This window comes from Aethalodelphis obliquidens, unplaced genomic scaffold (assembly GCF_003676395.1).
Source record: "Aethalodelphis obliquidens isolate GAN/ISIS:26980383/991018 unplaced genomic scaffold, ASM367639v1 scaffold53, whole genome shotgun sequence".
Taxonomy (NCBI): Eukaryota; Metazoa; Chordata; class Mammalia; order Artiodactyla; family Delphinidae; genus Aethalodelphis; species Aethalodelphis obliquidens.
The window spans coordinates 2,281,738-2,290,814 of NW_020837997.1; the positions used below are offsets into that span (position 1 = coordinate 2,281,738).

The 9,077-nt window shown below is 53.3% G+C and overlaps 1 protein-coding gene across 3 annotated transcripts; it reads left to right on the forward strand.

The window, feature by feature from the left end:
- The first annotated feature begins 1,717 nt into the window (after positions 1–1,717).
- Positions 1,718–5,449, forward strand: MVB12A (multivesicular body subunit 12A). Of its 3 annotated transcripts, none has more exons than XR_003428322.1 (9): positions 1,720–1,954; positions 2,084–2,182; positions 2,316–2,412; positions 3,402–3,528; positions 3,885–4,004; positions 4,095–4,201; positions 4,433–4,594; positions 4,809–4,865; positions 5,050–5,110. XR_003428322.1 is itself a non-coding variant. In XM_027084630.1 (9 exons), exons 1-9 carry the CDS (start codon positions 1,865–1,867, stop codon positions 5,110–5,112), a joined length of 822 nt encoding a protein of 273 aa, XP_026940431.1. In that variant the 5' UTR covers positions 1,723–1,864; the 3' UTR covers positions 5,113–5,449. The 3 variants fall into 3 exon arrangements, 2 of the variants coding, with proteins under 2 accessions (XP_026940433.1, XP_026940431.1); XM_027084630.1 differs by having other exon boundaries at positions 1,723–1,954; positions 4,433–4,494; positions 5,050–5,449; XM_027084632.1 differs by lacking the exon at positions 2,084–2,182 and having other exon boundaries at positions 1,718–1,954; positions 4,433–4,494; positions 5,050–5,449.
- The last annotated feature ends 3,628 nt before the right edge of the window (positions 5,450–9,077 follow it).

Consider the following 9,077-nt stretch of genomic DNA (forward strand, 5'->3'; position numbering starts at 1 on the left):
TAAACAAAGACCCGGAAGGACTGTCCTATATAAGGGATTTGTATCAGCTCTTTACTGCACTCTTCCTCATTAGAGAGGTGGCCCATACCCTTTCTCTCTAGGTTTGTATTTCTGCCTAGCTTTCTGTGTATTCTGTATTTCTGCCTGATTTAAATAAATAAACTTCTTCTCTGTGTGCCCTCCCATACACCACGGTGCTGTGTCTCTAATAATAAACTTTGTACCTGTTTTTACAATTTTTGCCTCCTTGAAACATTCCTGCTTTCAAACGGGGGAAACAGCCAGGGCCCCTTTGCTTCTAGTCTCTAGCCCCTGGTGGTATAGTGGCTAGGATTCCTGGTTTTCATCCAGGCTACCCAGGTTCAATTCCTGGGCAGGGAACTGAGATCTCTCTTCAGGACCACTCACTGCCGTCTCTCCGAGATCATAACCAGTTTATGTCGTGTCCTCAATGGCTATGTCATTCTTTTAAAGGTTGTGCCCTGCCCCTTTCCTATCTCAGTGTGGAGATCTATTCATCTTGTGGCTGCCTGAGACAAGCCTCGTATATAAGTTCCCTCGTTTGTTAAACCTGCCACCTACAAATCCGGAGTGGTCTGCCTCTTTCTTTGGTTTCTCCTTGCCTTCTGTGTATGGGGGTCAGTTTCAAATTTCACCTGGGGAACTCCTGGGGTTGGGAACCAACATTCCTCCTAAGCAGTGGGAATAATGGGGTACTTCAAGGGGACCCCATAGTCTTGAGATTGTAAAGTGAAAGAAAGTCTTTCAGAAAGTTCTGAGGACTGTTCCACCGGTTAGAGGTCAAAGCACAGTTGTATAGTTTTTGAGTCAAGGTTTTGACAGTTTAAGTAGTCCAGATCTGCACATACAAGGTGAGTAGTGGGTTATCATGACCCTTTACAGGATTGAGAAAGAAATGTTATTTCCTAAGGAGCTACCTTCCTGGCGCCGGAAGCTCTTTTCTTTCAAGCAGGCACGACTGTGTTAAGGATATCTAGTTAACGTATAATGCAGATGCACAATGCACGCTAAAGGGGAGCAGGTAGTGGCCCAAACGGCAGAGAGAATTTTATGTTAAAAGTTTTTTTGTCCTGCCTTAAAAACAATTTTATTTCATCACAAATATAAAAACCATTTTTTTTTTCTCACAGGTGGTACAAAAAACAGGCAGTGGGCTAACCCAGGATATTGTAAAAAATTGGAAAATATACAGGAGTAGATAATATTCTCTTCCCTAGTTTTCCATATTTCCCCCTGAGGCGTGTAAAAGCATGTAGCCATGCTAAATACTTTTATAACATTTTAAAAAAACTAATTGTATCTGTGAATAATTCCTCAAGTTACACCAAGATTTCATGGCTCAAGTTGGTCCGTATTTTTCGTTAAACTAATCGCAGCATAACACATGTAAGTGTCCTTTCGGATGACCTCCTGGAGCTAGAATTGCGAGTTTTTCATATTTCTCCCCCCAATTTCCGTGAAACACCGACCGTATCTCTGGAGTAGAGGCTGATACCGCAAGGAATTCTGGGGAATGTAGTTTTGGTTTGCAGCTAGCGAGACATTTCCGGCAGAAGTTGCTGGGCGTGAGAAGAAAGCGAGACAGTTTTCCGCAAACGTCGCTCAAAGGCCCACCGTGGGGTTGGGGGGTTGTGGGGCGGGGAGGGTGGGCATGAAGGGTGTGGCTGCTTGTCCCTGCGCATTTGGCCGGCGGCTTCCCCGGCACGCTCATACGGCGCTTCCGGGCCCCCGGTCCTGCAAGGCCGTCTGGGAGTTGTAGTTCAGACTCTTGCCCGAACTCCGAAGTCCAGCTGCGGCTAGGAGGTCAGAGGCCGTCCCCCGCCTTCGGTGCTTGGCTTGGAGGATGGATCCGGGGTCCGGGGCCGACGCGGCCCCGTTGGCTGGTTTGGCCTGGTCGTCGGCCTCGGGGCCCCCGCCGCGGGGGTTCAGTGCGGTGAGCAATGTCAGGGGACCAGGGACGAACAGGGAGAGAGGCGGCGACACCAGGGGCCGGGGATTGAATGGGGGCAGAGTCGGCTGCGGCCGGGTAAGAGCCTGGCGCTGACCCGCATCCGCGCTGTAGATCTCCTGCACTGTGGAGGGGGCGCCCGCCAGCTTCGGCAAGACTTTCGGGCAGAAATCCGGCTACTTCCTGTGTCTCAATCCTTTGGGCAGCCTAGAGGTAAGGGGCCCTCACCTTCGGAGTCCCCGGGGTCCTCCCACTCCCCTTTGTCCATTCGCTGAGCTCTATGCTAGGCACACGGTCCCTGCTGCTGAGTGATTCTCGATGTATCCCCTCCCCCCCCCCCCGCCAGAATCCACAGGAGAACGTGGTGGTCGATATCCAGGTCCTGGTGGACAAGAGCCCCCTTCCGCCGGGATTCTCCCCGGTCTGCGACCCCCTGGACTCCAGTGAGTCCCCTGTCGAAGGCGGGAGTGGGGTGGGGGGTCAGGGGCACGTTCGCGTCTCTGCGGGGAGGGTCCAGGAAAGGAATGGAGGGACCACAGGCATGCGATTTTTGAATTTTGGCCGCCCCCTTGATGCACTGGGTAATGACAGTGTTGGCTGAGGACTCAGAGGCCTGATCTAGGGCGGGACGATGTACCCCACCCTGCGTAAAAATGTGCCATTGGTACAGTCTCTGTTCTAGAGTAAGTGTTCAGTCAATGCGACCTGTTTTTTACTACTCCGCCTTCTTCTTACACTGTAGCTAAGCTGATCCACGCGCAGTTCTATTTTCCACTTCCACGCTTTTGCACACGGGCTCCGGTTACCCTGGAGCTGCCCTCCCAGTCCCGACTGCTCTGCTTTCTAACCATCAGGCTCTCCCTTCCTCTCATGCCCTCTCCATGTCTTGTCACTTCTGTTTGGCTCTCAGCATATATCTACTGGTACTGGACTTGGCAAACTTTTCCTGTAAAGGGCCAGGTAGTAAATATGTTAGGCTTTCCAGCCCAGATGGTTTCTGTTGCATATATATAATATATACCTCTTTAAAAATGTAAAAGCCATGCTTTGCTCATGAGCCAGACAAAAACGGATTTGGCTCATAGGTTGTAGTTTGCTGACCTCGGGATTAGAGGGCTGAGGGAAAGTGTGTTTGGAGGGCCAGGATGGGTGTCCAGTTCTGTCTGATCCCACAGCTACCCACCCTCACTGTGGTGCCCATGGCCACCCCATGAATGCTCCTCCATGTCACCAAAGATGAGCCTGCCCCAATGGCTCCTGAAAGCTTCATGGATTCCCCTCCTATGGCTTTACCATTCATGATGTAACTGCTGACCCAGCTCCATCCAGATGGCTGCCTTAAACAGCACCTTGGCGAGCATTCTCCTGGAGCCATCTTTGGACCCCTTTCCTGCTTCTCCCCTTTTCTCATTCCCCTGTCCCTCACTCCCAGAGGCCTCCGTGTCCAAGAAGAAACGCATGTGTGTGAAGCTGGTGCCCTTGGGGGTCGCGGACACAGCTGTCTTTGACGTCCGGCTGAGTGGGAAAACCAAGACGGTGCCTGGATACCTGCGAGTAGGGTAGGGCCACCCCCCAGCCCTCCTTCCTTGGCCTCCCAACCCCCATACCTACCCCTCTGACCCTCAGGGACCCCCATGAGTCCTTCCGTCCCTTCTGCCACCTCTCTGTGCCTCAGTTTCCACATGTTAAGGTGGGGACAGTTGTACCAATCTCATAGGGTGATGGTGAGAACCAAATGAGTTGGTGTGTCTGAAGCACCTGGTATGGTGACTGCACCCATCATACTAGTTAGTATGTTGCCGCGCGTGTGGGCTGCGATGTGAGGTCACCGGAGGCCTGCCTTCCCCTGGCAGCTCTTCTCAGCCCTGGCTGCACACTGGGCCAGAGCCCCTTCTCTCTTTTCCTCCTCCTCTAGGGACATGGGGGGCTTCGCCATCTGGTGCAAGAAGGCCAAGGCCCCGCGGCCAGTGCCTAAGCCCCGAGCTCTCAGCCGAGACATGAGAGACCTCTCCCTGGACCCACCTGGCCAGCCCAGGTGAGTCCTCGGGCTCAGGGATGGGAGCGACCATGGGGCGGGGGGCGGTGGCTATCAGGCCTCTGACTTGGGTCATCCTGCCTCCACCAGCAAGGGTGGCTTCCCGGAGCGGACGCTCTCGAGGCTGGGCTCTCGGGCGTCTACACTTCGGAGGAGCGACTCCATCTACGAGGCCTCCAACCTCTACGGCATCTCAGGTGAGCACAGAGCAGGGAAATTGAGGCACAGGGGTGGGGGTGGGGCTAGACTGGCCCGAGATTGTACAGCCAGGAAGGTGCAAGGGCAGGGTTGGACCAGGCCTGGGCTTTCCCCCATTCTGTCAAGACTGGGAAAAGCCGAGACCTCCAGGATGGGCTTCTCAGGGTGGGAAGCAGGCAGGCCTCAAGTCTCCTGGGCCTCAGCTCCTTCCCCCCACCTGCTTTCCTCAGCCATGGATGGGGTTCCCTTCACGCTGCACCCCCGATTCGAGGGCAAGAGCTGTGGTCCCCTGGTGAGTCCGGGTCCGCCCCTTCCCACTGCGTTTCTAGGCAACAGGAATCAGGGAGCATCATCTGTGTAACCAGCACCTCAGCACAGAGGGGAGTTCCTGGGTGAGAGGAGGCTGGAGGCCAAGGCAAGGGGGCGGGAGGGTCTCCTGGAATGGGGGAGTCAGGAGGAGCAGCTGGATGCTGGGGGCGAGAGATGGTGGCAGGAAAGGGGAGTGGACATTCAGGCAAATATTGAGGGGGCCCTCCTTTCAGACGAGGGAACGGGGGTTCCACGTTGGGGTCCGTGCCCGAGATTGACATGCCCCTTGCCTGCCAGGTCTTCTCTGCCTTTGCTGATCTGACCATCAAGTCACTGGCGGACATTGAGGAGGAGGTGGGTGCAGGGGAGGGGGTGGGGTTGGGGGGTGCAGCCCCCCAGTCTCCCCTGGGTCCCTCTTCTCTCCCAGCTATAACCCACCTCGAGGGCTCCAGATCCCCCTGCCCCACCATTTCTCCGGCACCCCAGTGGTTCCTCCTCCGCTCTGTGCTCTCCGCTCACCCCACTCCCCACCCCCCAGTACAACTACGGCTTCGTGGTGGAGAAGACGGCAGCTGCCCGCCTGCCCCCTAGCGTCTCTTAGCCCCTCACCGGCCCCAGGGAAGAGTCCCCTGCCTGACAGCTCCGGACCGGCAGCTGCCCACCGCATTGAATCTTGGGAGCTTTGGCGGCGCAAGGCATTATGGACCCTCAGCCACTCAGCGGAGCAGCAGCCCTGGAGGAGGGGCCGGGAGCGGTCTGCTTGGTGATGGGTCTCCTGCCCTCCGGGCCGTGATGGGCAAGGCAAGGGGTAGGGGGCTGGACGGAAACCAGTGCCTTCAAGTCATTTGTGTCAAAATTCGCTGGTGCCTGGAGGCCACGCGGGCGTCCTCCCTCCAGGAAATAAAACACCACGCTGTCCGGGCCGTCTGTAGTCTCCATTCTGACTGTGGGTCTCTGTGGCTCGCAGGAGCCAGGGACGGACGCACACCCAGCAAGCGGGTGAAATCCTGGAGGGCAGGGGGCGCTGCCACCACTCCCATTCTACAGAGGGAGAAACTGAGGCTCAGCGAGTGCCTGAGCCGGGATTCCGAATCACAGAGGAGACCGGGTCCCGCCCCTCCATCATTGCGCATAACAGTAATAATAGTAACAGCCACCGTTTATACTTCGAGGACCTTCTCACCAACACCTGATGTACAGTATCTCATTTAGTCCTCCCCCAGCTCAGTGGGAAGCCCTGGTTGCGTGGCCATTTCACAGATAGGAAAACTGAAGCAGGAGGCGGCTAAATTCACAGCTGGGATTCCAACCCAGAGCCTGCTCTCTTAACCACCAAGCTGTTCTGTTCTGTGCGTCCCTTTTCCTCCGCTGTGTGGTAGACACAAACGGTGGATACTCACGAATTGCGGTAGTTACCTCTTGTAAAGTAGCGTGAAAACCGAATTAGGAAATACTGTATTCCTCGGGGAGATACAGGTAGGTTTTTGTAAGCCACTAGTCACATTTTGGTCAAGTAATCAATACGTAACCTTGTTTTCTGTGCATTTCAAGACACCTTGTTTAATATACATGCTGCCGATTTGTTAACGGTGAACTCACGGCCACCAGCCCTAGAACTCACGTCTGAACAAAGCTCGTCGGAGAGTATTTGCTTCCGGAGGCACATCCCAGCCTTCTTGCACCTGGGGACACTAGATAGCTCCTCAGCACTACACTTGGGGGCCTTTGCAAACAGCAAAACTCACCAATGAAAAAGCACAAAAATGCAAAATGGGCCACTGGCTAGACCTCAAGAAGGATGCCTGTTTACAGTCAGAGCTGGAACAGGAAGGCAGGACATCGCCTTGTCCTACCACAGCTGGGAACGTGCACCTCTGAGGACTCAAATTTTTTCCGGCACTGTGCATGTCCACCAATAGCCGCAAAAGCGCTGTGAGTATCGGTCTGGGGGTCACAGATTTGAGCCAGTAGGAGAATTGGCGAATACGGACTCCACAAACTATTTGTGAAATGAACCACCCCAGGGCTCACACTGTCTCTCCCACGCATGTGCTTCCTTTTCTACTCTCTCTTCCCCAGGTACCCATAGCGTCAGGGTGGCCCAGGTCAGGAACATTCCCCAGATCTCTGCAGCGTAGGAAGGCTTAAGGCTTATTTCTCATCCACTTCACGTGCCCATGGCAGGGCGGCAACAGGCTGCTCGTCATAGTGGCAAGGATCTCACGCTGTCAAGTGCTCTGGCCTGGAAGTGCCTTGTCAAAGTTCTGCTCACAGCTCATTGGCCAGAAGGGGTCACACAGGATCCCAAGGGGATGTGCCACCCACCCAGGCACTTGTGTCTAACGACACTGGCCTGGGGACCTGAAGGGGGAGATACTGCTCTGCACAGGGATCTGAGGGAAAAGAGTCCTCTGCCCTGGGAGTCTGAGGGCGGAGACAGTGAACTATCCTGGAGGGGAGGGTGGGGGGAGACGGTACCCCCTCCCCACACCCCATTTCAGCTGCCTTGGAAAAACTAGGCCTCTGATGCTAAGATATCTCCCCGGATCTCTCCACTCTGGGCGCAGCCAGCACCTGCCAGGTCCCACCCAGGTTGCTCTGGCGCCGGCCATGGAATCCGATCCAGCTGGGAAGCAAAGCCTGTTTGTTCTCTCTGGTTGTGATCTTGGCCACCCCGAAACCAGCCCCAGATCACTTTCCAGGGCATCTGTGTGTGACCAGGGGCCCCGGACGACCCATACTGGCCTTGGGTCCGACTGGATCAACCATCATTGCCAGGTCACTCACTCTGCAAAATCCCAACCCTCTTGAGTGCAACGGGGCCTGGGAACAGCCTCACAAAGGGGCCGGAAAGTCCCGATGGAGCCTCTCCCCTTAGCCCCCAACTCCTGACTTGGGCCACATCAATCCTCACAGCTCCAACTAAGCTTACATCCTCTTGGGCTACAGGGAAGGGAGAAGAAGAGGAAGACTTATCCTTCTCCCTTTAGCCGGCTCTGAGGCGCTGAGACCCGGGCATCACAGGGTCCTGGGGACTGAGAGGGACATTTCTGGGGAGATGTGGTCCCAGCTCCAATGCTCACTAGCTGGTGACCTGAGCAGTGGCTTAACCTCTCTATACCTCAGTTTGTCCATCTTTACAATGGGAATCTCCATGGTCCTCACCTCATTTGGTAGTTCTGAGGGAGAACTCTTGTGGGGCTGTGTCTCTCCGCAGCCTCTGCTGACTGTGGCAAAAACTCTTCCTGGCTCTCAAAGTTCTTCTCAGCTGGAAGGCTTCTGCAGCCCAAAGTCGTCTTCTCCTGGCTTCTACTAGTCTGGCTTCTACTAGTGGCATACCCCACACTTCTTGTATTCAAGTGTTCCAGAGCCCAGGTGTGGCCCCTACTGCTCTCTCCACCCCCAGATCAGAGGAATGATCTGTGCCAGTCTTGAGCATCCCCTTGGGCACCCTCCCACCCAAACCCCCAAAGCTGCTGGCTTCTACCCCATCATTCATCCTGCCTATTTTGTTTGTTTGTTTGTTTTGGTTTTGTTTTTTTGCCATGCTGCTTGACTTGCGGGATCTTAGTTCCCCGACCAGAGATTGAACTTGGGCCACTGGCAGTGAAAGTGCTGAGTCCTAACCACTGAACCACCAGGGAATTCCATTATGCCTGTTCTTGAACTTGATCTAAGCGCAATGCCCAAACGAGTCCTCTTCTCTTCTGAGCCTGGCTAATTATATTCACTATTAGGTCTGAGACACTCATCTGTGTTGCCTGAATTCCCTCTTGTTAATTGCTGAGTGGTATTCCATTGTATGGATGTACCACAGTCTGTTCATCTGTTGATGGACATTTGGATTGTCCCTAGTTCTTGGCCATTGAAAGAAATTGCTCTGAGTACTCTTGTACATGTCTTTTGATGAATACACACTCATTTTTTTTTGATTCTTACTAGTCATATATATATATATTTTTTTAACATCTTTATTGGAGTATAATTGCTTTACAATGGTGTGTTAGTTTCTGCTTTATAACAAAGTGAATCAGTTATACATATACATATGTTCCCATATCTCTTCCCTCTTGCGTCTCCCTCCCTCCCACCCTCCCTATCCCACCCCTCTAGGTGGTCACAAAGCACTGAGCTGATCTCCCTGTGCTATGTGGCCGCTTCCCACTAGCTATCTATTTTACGTTTGGTAGTATATCTATGTCCATGCCACTCTCTCACTTTGCCCCAGCTTACCCTTCCCTTTCCCCGTATCCTCAAGTCCATTCTCTAGTAGGTCTGCGTATTTATTCCCATCTTGCCCCTAGGTTCTTCATGATCATTTTTTTTTTTTTTAGATTCCATATATATGTGTTAGCATATGGTATTTGTCTTTCTCTTTCTGACTTAACTTCACTCTGTTTGACAGACTCTAGGTCCATCCACCTCACTACAAATAACTCAATTTTGTTTCTTTTTATGGCTGAGTAATATTCCATTATATATATGTGCCACATCTTCTTTATCCATTCATCTGTTGATGGACACTTAGGTTGCTTCCATGTCCTGGCTATTGTAAATAGAGCTGCA